The following is a 24,424-nucleotide window of genomic DNA, read 5'->3' as shown; positions in this document are numbered from 1 at the left end:
AAAATACAAATACTATATGAATCCGTTTAGATGAGATTTCTGAAGTAGTTAAATTTAGGGGCGCCTGGGTGGCTCAGTGGGTTAAGTGTCTGCCTTGGCTCAGGTCATGATTTCCGGGTCCTGGGATCCAGCCAGTGTCAGGCTCTCTGCTCAGCGGGGAGTCTGCTTCTCTCTCTCCATCTACCCCTGCCCCCATCACAGCCCGCCACCCCCCATGCTTACCATATCCATCGCAAATAAATAAATAAAATCTTAAGAAAAAAAAAGTAGTCAAATTCATAGAAACAGAAAACAGAACAGTAGTTGCCAGGGACTGAAGGGAGGGCTAACTGGAGAGTTAATATTCAATAAGTACAGTTTCATTTCTGCAAGATGAAAGGTTCCTGAGAGAGACGGCAATGGCGCTGCACAGCAAAGGGCACATACTTGGCTTACTGTATGTTCAAGAATAATGAGAACGGTAAATCCTCTGTGCATTTACCACAATAAGAAAAACAGTAAATTTTAATGACCAAGAAATTTAGGAAAGCAAAAAGGCTAAGAACCTTGGAAAATAGGCAAAACTCATAAACCAAAGGGAGAAGAGCTCCCACCGGTACTTCGGATCCTCTAAGCTGCTTTAATCTGCAGAGGAGTGTTCCTTGGGTAGAAAGCAAGAACAGACCATGAAGAATACACTTATCATGGGCCACCTGGCTCGCTCAGTTGGTACAGCACTGGACTCTTGACTCTGGGGTCAGGAGTCTGAGCCCTACGTTGGGGGCAGAGTTTACTTTAAAAAGAAAAAAAGAAGTACACTTAACCATGTTGAGCACTGAGTAATGTGGAGAATCGTTGAATGGCTATATTATACACCTGAAACTAATATGACACTATTAACTATGCTCAAACCAAAAACTAAAAAAAGAGAACAGTCCAAATTATGAAACAATATTTTTTATGAAAGTCTTAAGGGCAAAAAAGCTGACTGGGGAGCAGGCAGGCGCTAAGACAAATAACCCTATGAGAGAAACTCTATGGCCCCACACTAAGTCAAAAGACTACCCTTAAATGAACCAAAGAGAACAGAGAGATGGGAAGGTGAACCCCTCTGGTAGGGCAAAGTCACCAAACATCCAGGAATGCTTTTATTTTTAGTACGTCTAAAGTCTAAGGAAGGAATATTTGGGACTAGAAAAAGTAAAGCTTCTTTCTAGGTTAGGGAAACTGGGCAATTGCACTGTAAAAAAAGTCAAAGAGAAAAGCCCAAGAAGCATTTAACATGGCTAACGCAGTAGGAAGCAGATTCTACGCTTATCCAATCTTACCGTATCTAGTAGTAGTGAAGGCCAAGTGAAACCTACCACCAAGAAGGACCTAGCAATTTGAGAACCAGGCAAGGTAGAGAAGAACAAGACTGACCAAGCCAAATCATCCCTAGACTCAGGGCTGAAATACAAAATCACTAATAATATAAATTCCCCTTTTCCTTGCCTTCTTAAAAAGAGCTTTAGGGAATATTTCAATTCAGTCTTTATTTTTAACTAAAAGTAAACAGAGAATAAGAAATAGCACAAGTGACTAATAGCCAGGAGGGATGACAATGACACCACCACATACAGGAAGTAAGGAAGCAGATGAGAAGTGAAAACTCACAAGGGAGAAATCTAGGTATGGATTCTTACCCGCTATGGCACTTTATATGCACATACATTTTCAATGCACACTTTATAAGCATTAAACAGGTTTGTTTTACTGACCATATAAAAAAGTGAAATGAGGAATTACTGTACCAAAATCCATGAGAGGACAAAACTCAGAAAGGTAAGCTCAGCACTCAAAAAAATTATTTCTATTTGAGGGCATTAGCTGATTTAATTCCAAAGTAAAACTGCAAAACTGAGCTGTAATTTAGTAGGAGGCCTAGAGGGATGGGAAGAGAATGAAGTCAAAGCCCAGGCCCTTCCCAGTGAACGGAATCTAGGAAATCCACCCCATATTTTAAAAGAAGGAGTCCAGTTACCTTTACAGGACAAGAGTGACCCAGAAACAAACCAGCCTTCATGGAAACTCAATGGATAGGTTTACGCAGATTAGACAAATTTAAAAAAAAAAAATAAAGAAGGGGAGGGTAGGTCAGAAGAAACTACCCAGCATTAGCTTTGGGAAATAAAGACCAGGAATCCAGAAAACAGAGTAGGAGGCAGAGAAAATACAGTTAGAAAGTCTAATATGTTTAAATAGAGTGCAAGAGGGAGAAGACAGAATAAGGCAGAAGCAATGGCTGGTGACAATGGCTGAGAATATTCTAGAACCGATTAAAACCAGCAACCCACAGATTTAAGAATCCCAACAGAATAACTAAAATTCAACCATTCACAAAAATCTACACATGGATGTTTACAGAGGTTTTCTTCATAACTGCTAAAACTTAAACACAACCAATTATCCCTCAGTAGCTGGCTGGATAATAAACTGTGGTACATCTGGACAATGGAATATTATTCAGTGCTAAAAAGAAATGGGCTACCAAGTTATGAAAAGCCATGGAGAACACTTAAATATTACAAAGTGAAAGAGGCCAGTCTGCAAGGCTACATACTGTGTGATTCTGACTATATGACATTCCATAAACCATAAAACTGTGGTGACAGTAAAAAGATCAGTAGCTGGCAAGACTTAGGGGAAGGAGGGATAAACAGCTGGAGCACAGGGACGCCTGGGTGGCTCAGTTGGATGAGCAGCTGCCTTCGCTCAGGTCATGATCCCAGCGTCCTGGGATCGAGTCCCACATCGGGCTCCTTGCTCGGGGTGGGGGGAGCCTGCTTCTCCCTCTGCCTCTGCCTGCCATTCTGTCTGCCTGTGCTCGCTCTCCCCCCCCCATAAATAAATAAAATCTTAAAAAAAAAAAAACAAAAAAACAGCTGGAGCACAGAGGATTCCTAAGGCAACAGAACTACTGTGTATGATACTCTAATAGAGTAAGATCCTTACATATTTGACGAAACCCATAGAATGTACCACACCAAGACTGAATCCTAACGTAAACTACGGACTCTGAGTGATAATGATGTGTCAACAGATTCATCAATTCTGACAAATGTACCACTCTCGTGGGAGATGTTGACACTGTGGGAGGTGATGCATATGTGGGTCAAAGAGTTTATTGGAAATCTAGGCACATTCCCCCCAATTTTGTCCTGAGCCTAAAACCTCTCTAAAAACTAAAATCTATTTTTTTTAAGATTTTATTTATTTATTTGACAGAGAGAGATCACAAGTAGGCAGAGAGGCAGGCAGAGAGAGAGGAGGAAGCAGGCTTCCTGCTGAGCAGAGAACCCCATGCTTGGCTCCATCCCAGGACCCTGAGATCATGACCTGAGCCAAAGGCAGAGGCTCAACCCACTGAGCCACCCAGGCGCCCTAAAATCTATTTTTTTAAGTGAATGCTCAGGTTCCCCCCATAATATTCAAATGTAAATAAAGCACAGAAAAGTAATAAAGGCAAAAAAGTAATCCAACATAGACATATCACCCATTCCCACTTTATAATACAGAAATCAAAGACAAACAGAGAATCTCAAAAATGGGCAAAGACAGATTACCTTCAACAGAACAGCAATGGAACTAAAAATAAAAAGGATATAATGGAAGCCGGTAGACAACAGTGAACAGTGTACTGAAAGAAAGTTAACAGCCAACCCAAAATTTTCAACTTAACAAAAATACCATTAAAGAATAAAGCAAAGGGGCACCTGGGTGGCTCGGTCGGTTAAGTGCCCTACTCTTGATTTCAACTCAGGTCATGAACTCAGCGTTGTGAGGTGGAGCCCCAGGTTGTACTTCCCGCTCAGAGTGGAGCTTGCTTATGGTGCCCTCTCTCTCTTTCTCCCTCTCCCTCTGCCCCTCCCCACCTTAAAGAAAAGAATAAAGCAAAAAACCCAGCTATTCTAAAGCAGATGAAATGGGGAGATGATCATTGGTAGAACCACACTAGAGGAATTTCAAAGGACATCTGTTAGGAATATATTTATAATATCTTAGAAGAAAAAGGGTTCCAGATTAAAGGTCAGAGACACAAAAAGGAATGAAGAACAAAATGGTAAACACAGGTTTACCTATGTAAATTAGGTTAATATAACAGAGTACATAAACAGAGTCAATAATAATGTGAATCTTAAAAATATACATACGAAGAGTGGGTACATGACATTTCTTGAATTTATCAAAACCCACAGAATTGTGCAACACAAAGTATAAACCCTAATGTTAAACTACAGACTTTGGTTAATAGTAACATAACAATATTGGTTCATCAGTTGTAACAAATCTACCACACTAATGTAAGATTTAATAATGGGGAAAAGTAGGGATGCCTGTCTGGCTCAGTCCATAGAGCATTAATTTTTAATCAATCTCCGGGTCATGAGTTCAAGCCCATGGTGGGTATGGCTTACTTAAAAAAAAAAAAAAAAATAGTGGGCAGAATCTAGAGAGGCAGGGAGGAAGTATATGAGAACTTGGTACTATCTGCTCAATTTTCTACGAACCTAAAACTGTTCTAAAAAATAAAGTTTATTAACTAAAAATATGTGTGTAATTAAATATGCAATAGTATGTGAATTGGAAGAGGAATAATGGAGTTAAATCTTCAAGTCCCTTGTACTGAAAAAGAATAGGACTCGGTGGCTCAGTGGGTTAAAGCCTCTGCCTTTGGCTCAGGTCGGCATCCCAGGGTCCTGGGATCGAGCCAAGCATCGCGTTCTCTGCTCAGCAGGGAGCCTGCTTCCTCCCTTTCTCTCTGCCTGCCTCTCTGCCTACTTGTGATCTCTCTCTGTCAAATAAATAAATAAAATCTTTAAAAAAAAAAAAAAAGAATAGGACAAAGGTGCTGATTAACATTAATCTTTGACAACAGATAACATATTGTAATTTCTGTGGTAACCAGTAAAAGAGTAAAACTTTCAAACCAGAAGATGGAAAAATGGAATGTTAAAAATAAATAATAGGATAACTGACAAAAATCTGAAAGTAGGGAAAGAAAAAGTATTAAGGGCTTATTTCTTTACCTCTCACAGTAGAAAGCTAATCAAAAAATGAAAAAAAAATCATTTCATAAGAAGGTAAAAAAAGGCTTAAGGTTTAAAAAGGGGTGCCTGGGTGGCTCAGTGGGTTAAGCCTCTGCCTTCGGCTCAGGTTATGATCTCAGGATCCTGGGATCGAGCCCCACATCGGGCTCTCTGCTTGGTGGGGAGCCTGCTTCCCCCTTTCTCTCTGCCTGCCTCTCTGCCTACTTGTGATCTCTCTGTCAAAAAACAAAAACAAAACAAAAACAAAAAAAGCTTCAGAAAGACTTATAAAGAGACACCAGTAAGATTTAAGCCTAAATATGTCATTGCATTAAATGTAAATGAACCAAACCTTCTAACTGAAGGACAAGAATTTTTAGATTGGAGTAAAAGGATAAGCTAGAGCAGCCAGAACAGATCATGCCGACATGGATGACAACTAACTCTACTTTCATCTTCTCAATACTCTTTTCCATTCAACAAAAACTTATTCAATGTATACAACGTGTTAAGCACTTCAACAGAGATAAAGATATCATACATGTTCCCAAGGAGACTAATAAGGGAAACAAATAGTATGTTACAATAAAAGGAGGTTATCAAGTACTAATAAAATAATGCAACTAGAATAGTGCAGGTATCTAGAAAAGCTATAAAGATGACATATCTAGATTATGCTTTGAAGAAAAAGCTGAAAGTTCATCAGGCAAATAAAAGAGGAAAGGTAAAGGAGAAAGTATGAGCCTGTCTGCTAACATTACAGGTTAGGAGATCAGTCACGGTTTACGGGAACAGAGCACAGAAGAGGGAGAGAAGACAACCAATGAAGTTGTGAAAAATTAGGGTAGGAGTTTTAGCTCTATCCAACAGGGCAACGGGAGCCTTTAAAGCAAGAGAGTAAAACAATAATGCTGGTACTTTTAGAAATCTTTTTTTAATTTTTTTTAAATTTTAGAGAGAGTGCATGAATGGGTGGGGGGAGGGGTAAAGGGAGAGAATCCTCAAGCACACTCCCAGCTGAGTGCAGAGCTCCAGGGGAGGCTCAATCCCACCACCCCTGAGACCATGACCTGAGCCAAAACCAAGAGTCAGAAACGTAACCTACTAAGCCACCCAGGCACCCCTATTTTTAGAAATCTAACTGGGGACAGTTTACAGAGAGATCTATGGGATAGCAGTATGAATGAGGAAGGACTGAGAAAGTAGCAGTGAGGACAGACAACTGCTTGAGAAATTTCAGAGAAAGTAGAAACATGAGTTGATACTTGACTACATGTGAAAATGAGAGGAAAATTAAACAAATACTAAGTTAATGAAAGGGTGAAGACAACATAAAGCCAAACATAATAATAAATTTAACAGTGCCTTAAAATTCAATGGTGTTAAGTGCAGACTATCTCTTAGAATTTATGCTTATTGAGCACTGTCTAACTATGAATTAAATATAAAACACCAAAACGTGTATTTTTTTAAATTACTGGATTGGTATGTAAAATAGCTAACACTAGATATCCATAACTAACACCTTTTTTTTTTAAGAGCTGGGCAGAGGGAGAATCTTTTTTTTTTTTTTTAAGTTTTTTTTTTTTAAAGAGAGAGAGAGAGGGCACACAAACAAGGGGGGGGGGCAGGGTAGATGGAGAGAGAGAAGCAGACTCCCCTCTTAGCAGAGGACCCTGGGATCATGACCTGAGCTGAAGGCAGATGCTTATTAGCTGACTGAGCCACCCAGGTGCCTGAGAGGGAGAATCTTAAGCAGGCTCCACACCTAGTGCAGAGCGTAATGTGGGGCTCAATCTCATGACCCTGAGATCATGACCTCAGCTGAAATTAAGAATCAGGGACTTAACTGAGCCACCCAGAAGCCCCTATAAATAATACCTTATAATTGATCCAATTAACTAAATGACAGGAGAAAAAGTGGAAGTTGGTTAAACATCTTTTCAGAAGTCAAATTTGATCGTTTAAAATGATCACGTATCAGAAAAAATAAAAATAAAATTTTTAAATAAAGTGATCATGAGGTGCCTGGGTGGCCAGTTGGTTAAACATATGATGCATGATTTCAGCTCAGGTCACGATCTCGGGGTCATGAGATTAAGCCCCATTTGGGGCTCTGTGCTAGCGTGGAGTCGGCTTGAGATTCTCTCCCTCTGCCTCTGCCCCTCCCGCTGCTCATGTGTGCACACTCTCTCTCAAAATAAATAGGGAAAATCTTTATTTAAAAAAAAAGTGGTCATTTAACACAAATTTGCAGAAGGTAAAAAATAGATCATTTTTCTCTAAGACATCAAAAATCTACTATGTGATACTAGAAGTATTTGGTCTTACTTCAGGCTCTATAAAGTGAAGGTTTTTATTGTGCCAAAAGAGACTATCCCACTTTCATGGCTTCTCATTTTGTTCTTTTCAATACCATCACATACTACCTAATCTTTTTTATTCAATACAAATGAAACTAATAACAATCGAAACAGCAGACGGCAATGGGGAATCTAAAAAAATACACCTTAAACATTTTCTTTGACTTCAAACGTGTAAATGTATATTCTGTTGCCAGTCTTTGGATGCAGGCCTTCTGAGTTACAGATCCACTGACTACAGCTCCAGTCCCACACAAACCACACCCAAAATGCATTGTCCAAATTTCTAGTTTCAATTTCTTTAAAAGTGAAGCAAGACTTAAAAGATGCTTGTCAAGGATCTAAATGAAGAATTCTCCCAGCTTACAAAATTAAAAAAAATATGTAAACATTTAAAGGTATCTCCTTGTTGGCTCACCTCTTACAGTCTTTCCAAGGCAGTTAACTTAGTTTTCAGAGAATTAGGAATTCTCATATTTTACAGTTACATTTCTTAGGGTTAGGAAATTTTACATTAAATTATATAATTATAATGCAAGTGCAAGTTGTCATAATGCAACCCTTTCTAAGTCTGTAATTCAACCAGTGGGCATCGGTATGTCTTACAAAAAGAGAACACAATTTATTAAGACTAGCATCCCTGTTACAAAAGATTTAAATTCACTTCTTATTGCTCTTACTGTACTTGGAACAATACCTGGCACACAGTAAGTACTGCTTAAGTATTTGCTACTATATTAGCATTAAAACTCAACTAGCTACAGGGGTGCCTGGCTGGCTCAATAGTAGAGATGTGACTCTTGATCTCAAGGTCATGAGTTTGAGCTCCACATTGGGTAGAGATTTAAATAAACAAACAAACTTAAACAAACAAACTACAGGGGCCTGGATGGCTGTCAGTAAGTGTCCAACTCTTGATTTCAGCTCAGGTCATGATCTCAGGGTCTTGAGAACCAGACCCGCATCAGTTTCTACGCACAGCATGGAGTCTGCTTGAAGATTCTCTCCCTCAACCCATTCCCGACTCTCACACGCTCTTTAAACAAACAAATCAATCTTAAAAACAACAACAACAAAATCCACTAAACTAAACTAGCTACAAAGTGCATGCAATGGTGGAATTCTACCTACTTTACACAGCCCCTGGAGTCACAGAGACGACCTGTACTTTGTCAAAATGGGGCTCCTGGCTGGCTCAGTCAGTGGAGCATGCGACTCTTGATCCTGGGGTTGTGACTTCGAGCCCCATGTTGATTAGAGAGATTACGTTAAAAAATAAAATGTTAGGGCGCCTGGGTGGCTCAGTGGGTTGAGCCTCTGCCTTCAGCTCGGGTTATGGTCTCAGGGTCCTGGGATTGAGGCCCGCGTCAGGCTCTCTGCTCAGCGGGGAGCTTGCTTCCTCCTCTCTCTGCCTGCCTCTCCACCTACTTGCAATCTCTCTCTCTCTGTCAAATAAATAAATAAAATCTTTTAAAAAAATAAAATAAAATAAAATGTTAAAAAAGCGAGAGAAACAGAAGAGTAGGGAAGAGAAACTGCAATAGGTCCTCACTGAAAACACATGAATACAAGACAGACAGTTTCACATAACTACAAGTGGATTATCCAGTACTTAAGGGAGGAGATCTTAAAGAAAGAAGTAGGCTAGCTCATATACCAGGTCAATAAGAAATGAAAAAGTAGGTTCACAGCCCAATTTAACCTCATCACCTCAAAAATGCTAAGAAGATGGTTACATGTCCTCCTAAAAAGTGGCACTAGATAGAGAAGGAAAGCCAGCTGTATTTTCTCAGGAGATATTAATTAGGCTAATTTCCTCCCACTAATGACAGAAAACACCAATCTCTTAAAAAAAAAATCCATGCAGTGCACCCCAAGGCACAAAACAAATCTTTTGGTTTACCGATTATGAATTAAAAACGCTAACAGAAACTGAATGCATATAAATGCAATATGCAAAAAAAAATTTTAATTTGTGGATTAAAATCCTAGACATCAGTGAAGAGCGACTGCAACATAAATGATAAATGTGGTGGCTTTACCATTTTGTTTTCGCCTGAGTTTTGTGATGCAGATCTAGTTTGCAGGTGTAAAAAAACTTGAAGCGACATGACGGAAGATCTATTAGCAACCAGAAGTTCAAACACCACAGCTACTTAAAACACTCTTGTCCATTAGGAAAGAATCCACAGTGGCACTAACTTTCTTCCTTCTATGGACATCAAAAAGTCCTGAAAATGGTTTGAATAGTTAGGAGAAACTCAAGAGACAGCCCCTGAGGGCTACAGCAGTCCCACTAGATGGCACTATCACAGGACAGTCACTCGGTTCTCCCATTTAGAGCAAGGGCTGAAAGCTCTCTTGATCTTTGCGAAACTGAAAACTATTAATTCAATGACATCCTCGTTGGGAAATTATGACCCATAATAAGGAATTCAAAACTAGGAGGAGTTTCTCTCAAAGCACCTTTTCTCCCAGTAGCATGGCCTCCTCCTTCCCAGTCCTATTTCAAATCAGTGGTCTGATACCATGTCTTATAGGCAAAGGAAGTCTCACAAAATGGAGATTTTTTTTCTTCTTCTTAACTCCAAGCTACAGAAAAATTTACTTGCTCCCCCCACCCCCTGGAGATTCTTTGCTATGGAAAAAAAAAAAATCAATCTTGGTCCTTGTACATTTACTGTCATCAGTATACTTACTATGACTAAAAATATCGATATAACATGCAATCAGGGGCATTAAAACATGTGGGATATAAATAAATTTCTTATATATAAGAGGAAAAACTTCCTATTAAACAGGCAGATTAAGTTTCCTGACACCTTAATTACATGACTTTAACTTGGGCCTGGGCAGCAAGATTCACACTGTCCATTATCCCCATCACTTATGCCCTACTCCATCAAAAGTATACCTACATATAGCTACCATGACCTTAAAAACTGAAGAAAAGAAACGCATACTAATGACAAAACCCAATGAATTTAAACAACATACAATTTGAATACAAACTTACTTTTATTCCATAGGTGATCACTTGAACAGACAGATTTGGATATGAACTTTCTGCTGAATTCCCAAATTAAAAGACACATCAAAAGTCATTATTAGATAATCAACTGAATCAGAGATCAATTTTATACTCAAATATACTGCTCACTTCCAGCTAAAGCTACTTCTCCTACATCAGAGAACTCACGTTTATACATGTATCTTTAATATACAACAACAGTCACTACAGCCACTCCAAAGTACCACAAGTCAATTATTTAATAAAAGTGGCCAAAGAAACCAAGAACTACGAAATGTGGGGCGCCTGGGTGGCTCAGTGGGTTACGCCTCTGCCTTTGGCTAGGGTCATGATCTCAGGGTGCTGGACTGAGCCCCACATCGGGCTCTCTGCTCAGCGGGGAACCTGCTTCCCCTCTCTCTCTGCCTGCCTCTCTGTCTACTTGTGATCTCGCTCTCTATCAAATGGATGAATAAAATCTTTAAAAATAATAATAACTACAAAATGTGTAACAAATCCTGTGTTCCCACAGCACCTTGTCACACTCTAATACAAATCTCACCAAAGTATCATTTCCCTCTCACTTTCACCACATCAGAGGCTTGGAGGCACTGAGCTATCTATCGTTCCTGAAACCCTGCACAATGCCTAGTATACAGCAGGCACTCAATAGCTATTGAATGAACAAAAAAACTACCAAGCTATTCCAGCTCACTAAAACTATGAGACCCTCAAAGCAGCCAGTTTTTCCACCTAAACCTTGCCAACACCTTCTCCTTTAAGAAGCTGCTCACCAAAGCCTGAGACTAACATTTAGGTCACCCATAAGAAGTAAGATTTGCTGCAAAGCACAGACAGAAATGTATCGCACTAAGGCAAAGATCAAAAATTCCCAAGTCTCAAGGCCAAATAATGCAACAATCTCGGACTGGTGAAGCTTTTAAATAAAACATAACAAATATATGTTACATGTTGTATTAAAATCATAAATATATTGCACTAAAACCATCTTATGAAAGCAGAGGGGTGAACTACATGAGGACGCATAGGAAGCTATTACGCTGCTTAATTTAACCACCCATTAATGGGGCCTTGATCTTACTTTATGCTCCTAGTACAAAAATGAGGAGTAGAAGGAAAGATAGGAGGAAGGAGAAGGCAGTCTAGCGGGTGCAGCCAAGAGTCTGTTGAACTGCAGACTGGGAGAACTGACAAACTTAACAGAAGCAGATTTTTCAAAACTCTAGCATATAACTATCCAAAAACAAAAACAAAAACTTGTAATGAATCTATGCCAGTTTCTTTCCATTAACAGCTTTTTTTTTTTTTTTTTTGAATGACTGAGTTTTGGCAAAATATGGCACAAAATCCAGATACACAACCCCATCAGTATCCTTGCAACAAGACCCATGGGAAACCTCTCCCATATTAGAGGGGAAAGAGAAGCATATACCCTCACTTAAAATCCCTTCAACACTGTTAGGTTAGTGGAATGACTGGCAGGATCTAAGAAAAGTTCACTGGAACCATGAGCTGATCTCCCCTGCAAATCTATCCATATGGCCCACCCAAACTAATCTCTAACTGATATCTAAATGTGTTTCAATTAGACTATGAACAGTGTTCATGATCAAGATTTTACTCACCTTACTAACACCAACTCCTGTAAACCTGGCCTCTAATAATTCCTGCCTTCGAGGGTCCAGGCTATGCAATTCTTCCATCATTTCTACTGAAAAAGACAAAGTAAGTTGTAAGACCATAAACACTAAAACATGAGATACCAATTTTTAAATACAATAAAATGCAGTAATTATTTCACTGAATGTTCACACACAAGTAAGCCTCAAGTAAATACAGCAATACAAAGAACAATACATTTAAAGTTCAAAATGGCTCAGAAGTCCTCTTCCAAGGGCTACTTATCCTTTTCTAGTTCTGATCTGATTTTAACAGAAAAAAACCTCAAACCCTTCATATACTCTCCATAAAAGTTGAGCAAGGACTAACTTGCAAAGTAACAACAAAAAAAATTCCTCCTACCAAGCTTTGAATTTAACTAAGTACTTCTGGATATTTGTTTCCCAAACCCAAAGGAACTAGTTCTTAAACTAAAAATATGAATCGTTAATAATAATTTTAAAATAATGTAGCATGAATCAGAAGCTACAAATAACTTCAAATAACCCTATTATATTATATAGGTCCTTTCTCTGAAGAGCTCACAGGAGCTCATGTAAAAAGGAATTAATTATTTTAAATTTAATAGAGAACCCATGGTCAAACCATCAACCAGCATTCACTCAGGAAATTAGTAGAGCTCCATAATCATCCCTTTAGAAAATCTTTTTCTGACCACTCCCTGGAGCAGTAGGTTTCTCTAGACATCTGCTTTTAGCACTCCTTCCAAGCAGGGAAGGGCAGAAGGACACCATTTTTAAACTCCTTCCACGACCAATAAATGCACAGGCTACTTTCAGCAAATATGTCCATCCACTGCAAGAGATGAACTCTTGCAGAACCCACTGGAAACCTCTCTAGTATTAAAAGTGGAATAGGAGCATACACCATTACACAGACCCCCTTTGAACATATTACTAAACAGCGATCGGAACGATTGGCATGATTTAAAAGTTCACTGGGAACCTGAATTAAACATTCCCCTCTGCAATCTAACAACTCCACATTAACTGTAACAACCCCTACCAGTCCTCCAGTTTCATTTCCCTTCCTGGATTGAGAGCCTGGGGCAAAGGGGACTGAAAGGGTGACAAATTAAAGTTTCACCCTCACAAACAAGTGCAGGTTAGCGAGGGAATAAGGAAATTCTCGAAAAAGGCAGAAAGGCATCTTAAAAAAGAAAAAGAAAGGAAAAGGGGGATTGGAAGAGAGTCTTTTCCCCCTAAGTGGCCTTCCTCGCGTCTGGCCCTGCCCTAATCAAGGCCGGAATGGCAGAGGTTGCAGCTTCCCTCAAACCCTAGGGTCTCTCGGAACATTTCCTAAACCTCCATCCCCAGGCCTGGCCCGGAAAATGACGCCCCAGCGGTTATTCCATTTAATGTCAACTCATGTTAAGGAAATCTCCACTCTGTCTCATTCCAGCGGGGCCTTGGACTGGGATCCTCCCTGCAGCCCTCCCTGCAGCCCTCCCTACAGCCGGGAAGCAGAACCGATGGGGCCTGATCCCGGCGCCCCTCGCCTCCCGCCGGCTCCAAACTTTCCCCAACTCCAGGCCCACCTGTCACGGAGGGAGGGCGGGCCGGCTCTCGGGGGCGCCCGGGAGGCTGCCGGGGCCTGCAGCTGCCGGGGCGTCCCCTTCGCCCTGGCGGCCGCCGGCCCCACTCCCAGGCCGGGGCCGCTTGGGCCTCCCCCATCTTCAGCCCGGCCCCTCGGCGACCCGCAGCCCTCGGGGAGCCCCTCCCGCCTCAGCGCCGAGGAGCTGCGGCCCGGCGCCAGCCCCCGGGTGGGCCCGGGCCGCAGCCTTCTCAGCTGAGGGGGTCCCCCGGACGGTTAATACCCCAGGCCCGGCGCCCTCCCCCGCCCGGGGCTCAGCCTCTCACCTGCCGCCGCCGCCGCTCCACGCTCCTCCTGGGAGGGGCCCCGACCCGACCCGGCCGCGGACCGCTCTGCTCTCCCCCTGGGCAGGCCCGGGGCGGAGCCGGGGCCTCTCCTGAGCGCCGCAACCCCCCGCCCGGGCAGCCGCCGCCGGCGCCGGGCTCCACGAGAGGGCGGGCGGGGGAGGGGGGCCGCGGAGGCCGCAGATCCCCGGGCTCGCGTACAGAGCCAGGCGCCTGACGCGGGCCCGGGCCCGGGCGGCCGCGGGGGGCGCGGGACCGGCCTCCTGGCGCCGGACAAAGGCCAAGGGAGGCGCAGGAGGGCCCAGGCCGGGCCGGGAGGTGGGGGCCCGCTCGGCTGGGGGCCACTCGGGTGCGGCGCGGAGGGCGGGGGGGTCAGAACCGCTGGTGCCCAGGACCCGCCTCCGGCCCCTTAATCCGGATCGGTTCGGTCCGGATTAGTAGTGATCGGTGTAAACACACTAGTGAAACCGCGTGTTTCCTCGCGAGATTTGCACGGCTGGGAGGCGGGGGGGGGGGTCCTGGGGGGGTGGGGGAAGAGCCGACAGTGGGGGAGGAGGGGGAGGGGACGAGGAAGGTGGGGGGGGTCCCCGCTGCCCCGGCGCCCCGCCTCCTCCAATCAGCGGCCAGGCTGGCGGGCAGGGGTTAACCAGGGGACCCCGCGCCGGCGGAGGAGGCCGCCGCCTCGCCGGGCGGCTGAGGGCGGACGCACGGGCGGCGCCGGCGACCGGCCGCTCGGAGCCCGACCAGGGCCGGAGTCCGGGAGCCCCCGCCGCCTTCCGTGGGCTACCGGCCCCCGCTCGCGGGACCGGCCCGGCCGAGGCGGTTGAGCCGGCGCCCTGGGCCGCGGACCGGCGCTGGAGGGGCCTCGCCGCCTGGGCCGGGCGCTCCCAGATCCGCCTCGCCGAACCCCGCTCCCGTCTAGTCCCACGTTTCCACGAGTTTGGGTGAGAACTGGGCTCGCTCTACCCGGGGATTGATCTTAGAGGAAGAAAGCCCGTGAGCCGGCGGACCCCGCCCGAACTTCCTCGGAGACGCCCAGTTAGTGAGTTCGCTGTGCCCACCGCGTTGGCTTCTCGCACGCCCCGCCACTCTCCAAAGGGACCGTCCGGCTCCCCAAACCCACACCAGCCGCCCTGGAAAGCGGACCTTTCCCTCCACATACCTGGCTGGCAGAGGGCGTCTCTAGGGACAAAAGGTGCCCTGGGATCAAGGCTGAGCCCCCACCCCCGCCGGGATGCTGCCCTCTGGAAGGGGGGGGGAGGGCGCTACCCCAAAGGGACACCCGGGCACCCAAAGGGGAGGTTCTATTTCAACCTCTGACAAGAAAAAAAAAAAAAAAAACACCAAAAACACGGCCCTCTTGGGTACTTAGCGGGACCTGCGGGTAAGTACCAGAATGGAAAATACGGGCCTGCCCTTCACAGAATGTCTGCTGAGGAATGAGAAATAGGAAGGGGTGAGCTCTTGTGCGCGGTAACCCCTGCAGCAAGGAGGGCCTCCTGCATAGGAGAAGCTCCCACTCTGATCACCCAGCACCAAATGGAAAAAAAAAGGAAAAAAAGCACATTCTCCACCGACCCCTAGGAGCCAGAACACTTGACTTCAATGCAAATACTCAACTTTGTATTTTGCTGTATCTCTTCCTTGATCAGGTGTGTGAAGATGATTTAAGGAATACAAGTAATTCCCAAGGGGAAAATTCAGACAATGAACAACAGCCTTGAACTTTTCCAGGGGGTAGGCCAGTACTTCAAATGGAGTTTCTGCCCTTTTCTCTTATTTTTTTCTTAATTCATGTTATATTAACAGAACACAGACTTGCCAAAAGGGCAGAGGATGGCAGTTTACTTTTTGTTCATTACTCGACCTTCCACACCCTTGGACCAATTCAGGCACTGTAGGAAAAAAAAAATCCATTAAACCAAGAGTCACCTTGCCCCAGATCCCAGCCAGGTTGGAAAATGCACACACATATTTCCAAAGATAACAGTGTTTCAAGGGGGAGGGGAAGAGCCAACTTGGGGTAGAGAGTAAGGAAAAAGACCAAGGTGGAGGACTGTCAGGAGAGCCAGAGAACTGAGGAGCAGATAGAATACACAGGACTTGCCTTCCCCTCCAACACAAAAGACCAGCAAATGAGGCAAGCTCTTGGGTTACTGTGAATGATCAAGAAAGCAACTCCGTGGGGCACCTGAGTGGCTCAGTGGTTAAGCCTCTGCCTGGGGCTCAGGTCATGGTCTCAGGGTCCTGGGATCCAGCCCCGAATCAGGCTCTCTGCTCAAGCGGGGAGCCTGCTTCCTCCTCTCTCTGCCTGCCTCTCTGCCTACTTGTGATCTCTGTCCAATAAATAAAATAAAATCTTTGGAAAAAAGAAAAGAAAAAGAAAAGAAAGCAACCCCTTAAAGAGACACCGGAATGTCGAGGGAAAAGACTTTAAGAGAAGGAGCACTGGACAGAGAGTCAGAGCTGAGTTCCAGTCCAGCCGCTCCACAGACAAGCTGCATTGACCTATTACCCAACCTTCTCAAGCTTTGCCAACCTCATCTACGAAGGAAGGGTTTGGACTAGATTTACAAAGTCCTTTCCAGGTCTAAAAGGTTATGATTCCATTTTATGAGGTAATTGTCTCAAATAATCAGTGGAATACGGGGAAAAGTTATATTTTTAGTTTCAGTTTTCCTAGTGTGTTTTTTCTCTGTGTCAAAGAACTTACATTGTCATAGGTCTATTCACAGCCCCACTCTAGATTTAACACTCATCCTAGTAGGAATTGCTTGTAGGAATTTAATGAATTTGCTTACCACAAAGATTGGGTGCTTCTATTTATATGCATTGTAGAAATGAAGATATCAAGTGTCAGGAGCAAGGGAAAAGAACCTTACCCTTTCCCAGAGAAAGACGGTAATTTCAAAATAAATTCTCTTGTCAGATGGTTCCTCTCACAATGTGATTGAACCTTGGGTTCATGAATCAGTTTGTTTAAAATGTGTTTGCTCACATGGCAACTACGTCAGACACAGCTTGTCATAGCCTGGCAAATGGTGACATGCCCCATGCAAGGCCCCAATTCCCATTAGCTGTGGAAGGCTCAAACACAGATCCAACTAGAAGTTGTGCATGTTGATGATCTGCTCCTTCTTGTCTCCAGGGGAACGTATGACAGCTCCTCCAAGTTCATGTTCATAGTCACAGGGAAGACCATGGAGAGCTTGCTGGACATGCCTTAGTCTAGTCCTGGTGTTCCCCAAGGTGTGCTCTGGAAGCTTCGATAGGTTAATATGCTTTCAAGGGAGTAGCCACACATTGGTCCTTGGGAAACTCTTGGTTAAAGTGAAGTGGAATCTGTTATTCAGTACTACTTGCCCAAAACATGTAATAGGCATATGGCAGTTGGGTTGGGGAGGGGTGATGGAGGTTTTCAGTACTTTTCCATTTAATTTTGGAACCACCACTCTGGTTTTGATTGGTTGGCTGGTTGGTTGGTTGAGTGTAGTCATGGAAAAGGTGTTCTGAGACACTGGGGGAAACTGGTTTAACCTCCTTTTGCTTTTTGACCTGTACCACACTAATGATTGTCCAGCATCTCCTTGAATGTTTCATAATATCCACCATCTGCAAGCAAAAAGATCCTGGCATGTGATACTGAGCAGGTTGACAGTCTTAGTGTGATTGTACCTTTTCTTTTTCTTTTTAAAAGATTTTATTTATTTATTTGACAGATCACAAGTAGGCAGAGGGGCAGGCAGAGGCAGAGGGAGAGGGAGAAGGAGGCTCCCCGCTGAGCAGAGAGCCCGATGCAGGACTCGATGTGGGGCTCGATCCCAGGACCCTGGGATCATGACCTGAGCCAAAGGCAGAGGCTTTAACCCACTGAGCCACCCAGGTGCCCCTGATGGCACCTTTTCTAAAAGGAGCCTCAATGTGGTGGCTTAAGATGACAAACTAACTAGGCAGCATCCTTGATTTTAATCCATTCTGTCCCTTATCAGCTGTGTAGCCTTAAGCAAGGTATTTAAGTTCTCTGTGCCTCAGTTTCTTTATCCACAAAATGGTGTTAAAATCTCCCAGGACTGTTGGCAGATTAAATGAGATCCTGAATGGTCCCCAAACCACATTTCTGCAAAGGATTTATGTACATTTGTCATTAGACTGGTCTAAGGACACACAGTTTAACTTTGGGAGCCCAGCTGCCAGTGTACTGAGCTGTTTAGGTGTTTTGTCTCATAACAGAAAAGGGACAAAATAAAAGGAAAAGGACTTGGTATCTTCTTAATGAAAGCATTACATTTGTCGGGAGGGGAAGAAGGGTGTGGGGAGTAGAGAAAAACAGGTCACCTGCCCAGTCTCTATGCTGTTCTTCCCCTACACCCAAGAATTGTGGGTTTCTCATCATATGAATAAATAAGAAATTGCTTGAAGGCAATATTTCCACTATAAATTGCACTAGATGGGACAGTGTAGAATCCTAAAGTATTTGTGACTGGACAGACTTAAGTTTCCAATCCTGACTCCACCTCTCAGGTTCCCCGTCTGAAAACTGGCCAGCACACCTAATTCCATGAGTTGCTTTAATGAAAACCGAAAACAGTGATGGGAAATGGCTTGTCGCCATGCCTGACCTACAGTAGGCGCTGAGTCGACGTTTTCTCTCTTCTCCCCATTCCTAACAAAAGGAGAAAGTGGTTGATATCCGTGATCCTGCACGACAAGTTTTTAAAATCCAGATCCCAGCCTTTGTCAAAATCTGCCAGGCATTCTCCTGTCTCTGTGTTTGTCATGGCCTCCTCCCGCCCAACTTGCTTCACAAACTTCTCTTGAGCAAGTGCCCTTGACACCGATTGCTTTATTTATCAAGTCATGCATTCTTCCCCACAGCGCGCTGACGGGCAGCGGGGAGCAATCTTCTTCTTCTCCTGGAGAGTACCTCCCATTTCTAATGTCCTCTTCCAACTCCCTCCCTGAAAGTTATTTTTTTAATAAATGTCTTTTCCCTGCATTGTGTGTTCCTTCTTCTCAGCAGCTGAAATGCAACATAGAACAAAAGAGAGTAAGTGTACTTCAATGTAACAAGACCCTTCTTCCCTTAGCTACTGAAACCCCCCTATTGGTGGTGCTCAGGAAGAAAACTTCAAGTTGGAAAGAACAGCAAACATGGTATTTGTGGAAAGTGGCAAAAGTATATTTTTAAAGTCTCAGTTCTGTTGGCTTTTAAAAAAAATAGGTCTTCAAAGTTTATAATTTTTAGTAACCTCTGTACCCTATGTGGGGCTGGAACTCAACCCCAAGATCAAGAGTTAGGTGCTCCCCTGACTGAGCCAGCCAGGTGGCCTAATGTTGGCTTTTTATATTAGGTTTAAGTCATCAACCTTCTGACACAGGGACACAGGTCATGAGGGAAAGGGAGCCCGAGCCCCAGGCCCATAGAGAGGAAACAATGATCACCCGGCGCGGTGCAGGAGGTTTGGGAATGGCCAGCCCCTAAAGGCAAGTCAGAAGATGAGCCCTTTTCTGTACAGCCTCTGAGCTAAGAATGAGCTTTACAATTTTAAACTGTTGAAAGAAAATAGGAGGAGGAATAGGATGGCACATGAAAATTACATAAAATTCTAATTTTGACATCCATAAATAAAGTTCCATTAGAACACAGCCACACTCATCCTTTACATGTCTGTGGCTGCTTTTGCACCACAGATATAAAACAATAATTGTGACAGGCCAGTAAAACCTGAAATCTTTCTATCTGGTCCTTTACAGAAAGTCAGTCCACCTCGGCTCTGGGCCAAGGACTTCTCAAATTGTAAGGAACATATATAACCCCTGGGCATCTTGCTAAATGCAGGTTCTGGCTTAAAAAGTCTGGGATGGGGCCTGAGACTCTGTACATCCAGCAGCTCCCAGGTGATGCTCTTGCTGCTAGTCTGCAGACCATACTGAATATCATGGCCTTGAAAGTCTTGTCCATTTATGTTAATTTTTGTGAATGATTTCTACGTAAGCCAATCTTAGAAAATATGAAAACTTGGGAGTGTAACCCAGGATAATAACCTCAAACAGATTTTCCATGTTTCATCCCATATTTTGGCATCATGTAATGACCTGATGGCCGTGGAAATGGACTTACTGGTAACCTTGCTAGGGCCAAAGGGATTGCAGCCCCAACATTCCTGGGATGTGAGGCTCCCTTGTATTTGCCGTAAACTTACCATTCTGGCTCCAGAAAGACCCTTCTGAGTTCACCTTAACCAACTTATTCTTTTTTTTTTATTTTAAAGATTTTATTTATTTATTTGAAAGAGATCACAAGTAGGCAGAGAGGCAGGCAGAGAGAGAGAGAGAGAGAAAGGGAAGCAGGCTCCCTGCTGAGCAGAGAGCCCGATGCGGGGCTCAATCCCGGGACCCCGAGATCATGACCTGAGCCGAAGGCAGCAGCTTAACCCACTGAGCCACCCAGGCGCCCCCCTTATCCAACTTATTCTTAAAGGAAAAAAAAAAAAGATGATTTTATTTGAGAGAGGGAGAGAAAGAACATAAGGACGAGGGAGAAGAAGAGGCAGAAGCAGCAGACTCTCCACTGAGCAGGGAGCCTAATGCGGGACTCGATCCTAGGACCATGGGATCATGATAGGAGCTGAAGACAGCTGCTTAACCGACTGAGCCATCCAAATTATTCTTGATTTTTCCAATTTGAGGCAAGTCTCCTCTCTCAGCTTTTCCTTCAGGGACCAACACTTCTCAGAGCAACTGACCCTTGGAGAAACATCCAGGTTCAAATCCTAGCCCTTCTAACATGTTCTAAAACCTAAGGACACGCAAGTTCCAGTGCCTCCATTTTCCTACCTGTGCAGTGGAGATAAAGTACATAAAGCCACTGGATTTGTGGCAGGAGCTTCTAACCTGCAAGCATCTCAAAACTTCACATACCCCAAGCCCAAGCCTGCTCCTCCCCTGAGTGAACTCATTTTAGCAAATGTCAATTCCATTTTTTCATGATCTAAATCAGAAACCTTGGAATTATCCTCTTCTACCTTTACCCCCCGCTCCTCCACTTCAGCCTGTCTGCTCCCCACTCAGGGCCTTTGCACTTACTATCCCTCTACCTGGAATGCACTCCATCATATACCCCCACTGGTGTTGACCACAGGTCTTTACATCCCATGAAGTGCATCCTATCTTCTGTGTATATATGATAATGGGATATAACTGGCAAATAGCTACCCTTCTATGATAGAAAAGAGCCTCCCACCACGTTCAAGGGACAACCATTCTAGGCTTCTGAAGTTAAGTGAGGAGTAAAAAGAGCACAGTACCAAATCAAATGCTTGCTCTTATGTGCCCGCCACTTGGAAAAACACACAATAAACATGTGACTGTATGTCAAGGGTAATGAGTGTATGAGAAGAAAACAAGTAGGAAACATGAATAGAACCCTAGGCCCTGGGGGTAGTGTAGATGCTTTTTTTGTTTGTTTGTTTGTTTGTTTAAGATGATACTTTCTGTAGGCAGGTAGGTCCAGCAGAGCTTTTCTTCCCATAAAGTGCCATTGAGCACGTGCCTAAAAGGAAATGAAGGTGCAAACCCTGTCACTGTCTAGGGGTAGAGCCTTCCAGGGAGAGAGAACAGTGAATGAAAATGCCCTGGGCCCTGAACTTGCAGGCCAATGTCATCAAAAGTGTTTCTGGGCTTTCCAAACTGTGCGTGATAGACACATGCTGCAGAGCAGAGAACACAGGTGGGCCACAACTGCAGCCAGGTTCTGGTGTAATGGGGTACTTAATGCTGTAGTGCATTTCAACAGTTTTGAGCCTGTGTATAATGTCTAATCCCAAAGGATAGGGATTATAACAGAAAGTACTTACTGAGCATTTAAGGGCAGGCACCAGAATGAGATCATGTTCATTATCACATTTAATCCTTTCAACCTTGAGGAAGGCCCACCATACAGATGAGAAGGAGAGAGTAGAGAAGAGGTATGAGGTCCCCAGTCAGCTCATGGGCAGCTGAATCATAATTCTCCCAGGGAACATCTGGGTCCAGAGTGTCCCCGCCCCACCCCCTACACCCCCGCTCCACTGGGTCTAGGTCTAGGCTGTTTCAGGTGGCCCAAGTGCTCTGTTCTGCCCCTCCTGGCCTGTCCCAGATTCCACCTGCACTTTTACTTTAGTTCAATTAACTCTAACTTTACTCCACCTCGTTCTGGTGTCTTGTTTCATGACCCCATATTTATTTTCCCCCATCTTTCCCATCTGCCAGCTAGTTTTCACTTCCTGTGAAGGTTTACCCATGGACGGCTAGGTAGTTATTTAAGTAAGACTCTTATCAAATTCATCATCACCTAGAATGTGGTTCTTGGTCTTCAGGTCCCTTGCTTCAGAGCTCATCTAACTCAGGAAGAATGTAATCAAAATATGGAGAGAATGGTACACACCCATGATGTTGATTCACTTTAACATGACCGCCAAGCAGCAACATTTGACCAGCTGACTTTCCTCACAGAAAAGCTACTCAGGAAGGCAAACCAACACCACAAGTTTCCTCCACAAGACAGGGGGATGACTGGGCTAACTTCCTGGCTCCACCATGGTAAGCTACATTCAGCTGCTGTTCCCAATTCCTCGAAACAGGGCGCTGTCTTCTAAAAAGCCAGGGTGTTGGTCTGTCCCTGGTATAGAATGACACCAAAGCCCTGCTTTTTAGACTTCTCTCTTGGGTGCTGGGTGGGCAGATCACAGCTCTTCTGAAACCACAAGCAATGTAGAGGCTTACGTTTTCTTAGACATTTGGATCGCCCATTTTTAGCCAACTCTGCTTCTTTGTAGGTGGCTGATCTCAGCCTACACTTGTTGAGTCTTCCAAGTCTTCTTCTCGGGGTTTTGCAGGTATCTTGGTGAGGCCTTGGGTTTTAGGTTCTGCTTTAACATTTATTAGCATGAGACTTTAGGAAATTGAAGTAACTTTCCTAAAGTGTTATATATCAAGCTGACAGCTAACACCTGTCCTCCTCCCAAGCTTGCTCTAAGGATGAAACCTGTTAACACAATAAAGCTTTTTGAGATTTGGAAGAAAAAAAAATCATGTAAATGCAAAAATGAAATAATTTTTCAAGGCAAGATCTCCCTAAAACAATAGTTGCAACAGGGAAAGAGAAGCTGACATCACAACTGGGCCCAGAAAACTGCACACAATCTACAGCCTATACAATCTTCCCAGTAGCCCAGGGTCCATTACTGATGTCAGCGTGGTTCCATCTGGTCCAAGAACTGCCACCCTAAAATACACTTTTGTATCTTGGTATTTTTTTAAAGATTTATTTATTTTAGAGAAAGAGAGAACATGTGAGTGGGAGGAGGGGCAGAGGGAGAGAGAGAATTGTTAAGCAGACGCTCTACTGAACATGGGGCCCAATGTGGGGCTTCACCTTGGGACCCTGATATCATGACCTGAGCTGAAACCAAGAGTCAGACACTTAACTGAGGGAGCCATCCAGGTCCCCTCTTGATTTGAAGCCATCCACAGACTATAGAGATATTGTTTGCCTGGTCTCCCATTGTTCTTTCCCTAATCCAGATTTTGGTGCAGAGTAAATGTGATGCTGTGAAAGCAATACAAGAATCAGAGTTATAAGACCTGGTTCAAAACTCAGCTCTGCCTGTCAGTGCGGCCCAGTCCAGTGTCATTCCCCTGACTGAGCTCTGGCCACCCAACTGTTGGGTGTTGCTGGGAGGCTGGGATGTGGTAACCTAGAGAGACTAGCATAAAGCCAGTATGTAGAAGACACTCAGAAGATGCTTAGATGCTTATTAATTTTGTTCAAAGAAGCTTGTTTAAGCTTGAGTGGATTTCCAGGCATCTCAGGGGGCGCCTGGGTGGCTCAGTGGGTTAAAGCCTCTGCTCAGGTCATGATCCCAGGGTCCTGGGATTGAGCCCCGCATCGGACTCTCTGCTTGGCAGGGAGCCTGCTTCCCTTCTTCTCTCTCTGCCTGCCTCTGCCTACTTGTGATCGCTGTCAAGTAAATAAAATCTTAAAAAAAAAAAAAATAGGCATGTCAGGGGCACCTGGGTGGCTCAGTCAATTAAGCATCTGACTCGATTTCAGCTCAAGTCATGATCTTGAGGTTATGTGAAGAAGTCCTCCCCTATCCCATAACAGCACTCTCTCTTTCTCTCTCTCTCAAATAAATAAATACTTCTTTAAATATTAACAATATAAATTTCTGGTCACAGTTACCAATTTGTTTGATGAAAGAAAGCTGTTTATCTTTAGTTTCCTCAAAACAGAGATTTTAACTTCTAAGCTTTTCCCAGACATCCCGCGCTCTTTTAAGAATGTTTTTTGTTGAAAAAACACAAAAAATAATGTTTTTTTAAATCTTCCTAAACAGATAACTGTGTATAGGAGAGGGGATTTCCAGGCACCTGGGTGGCTCA

At 44.0% G+C, this 24,424-nt stretch overlaps 1 protein-coding gene and 1 long non-coding RNA gene across 14 annotated transcripts in view; one reads left to right on the top strand and one right to left on the bottom strand.

Annotated features, from left to right (window-relative positions):
- TLK2 (tousled like kinase 2) overlaps positions 1–14,398 on the bottom strand; it is a 114,765-nt gene extending 100,367 nt beyond the window's left edge. For 2 of the 12 annotated variants that reach the window (XM_032320160.1, XM_032320164.1), the window contains exons 1-2: positions 13,660–13,917; positions 12,068–12,153 (exon numbers count right to left, since the gene is read on the bottom strand). In XM_032320160.1, coding sequence (XP_032176051.1) covers positions 12,068–12,153; positions 13,660–13,795 — 222 coding nt within the window. In that variant the 5' untranslated portion in view covers positions 13,796–13,917. Of the gene's footprint in view, positions 1–10,427; positions 10,448–12,067; positions 12,154–13,659; positions 13,918–13,981 lie in introns of those variants that run through there. The other 10 variants (XM_032320170.1, XM_032320172.1, XM_032320167.1 and 7 more) reach the window with 10 other exon arrangements.
- Positions 14,399–14,529: 131 nt separating this feature from the next.
- LOC116577236 lies at positions 14,530–18,995 on the top strand. 2 transcript variants are annotated; one of them, XR_004280458.1, is made up of 3 exons: positions 14,530–15,037; positions 15,652–15,736; positions 18,521–18,995. It is a non-coding gene; the product is annotated as an uncharacterized LOC116577236 (long non-coding RNA). The 2 variants fall into 2 exon arrangements; XR_004280457.1 differs by having other exon boundaries at positions 14,541–14,943.
- The last annotated feature ends 5,429 nt before the right edge of the window (positions 18,996–24,424 follow it).

This window comes from Mustela erminea, chromosome 18 (genome assembly GCF_009829155.1).
Source record: "Mustela erminea isolate mMusErm1 chromosome 18, mMusErm1.Pri, whole genome shotgun sequence".
Lineage (NCBI taxonomy): Eukaryota > Metazoa > Chordata > Mammalia > Carnivora > Mustelidae > Mustela > Mustela erminea.
The sequence above is the reverse complement of the archived record's forward strand: the minus strand, read 5'-3'. Positions and strand labels throughout refer to the sequence as shown.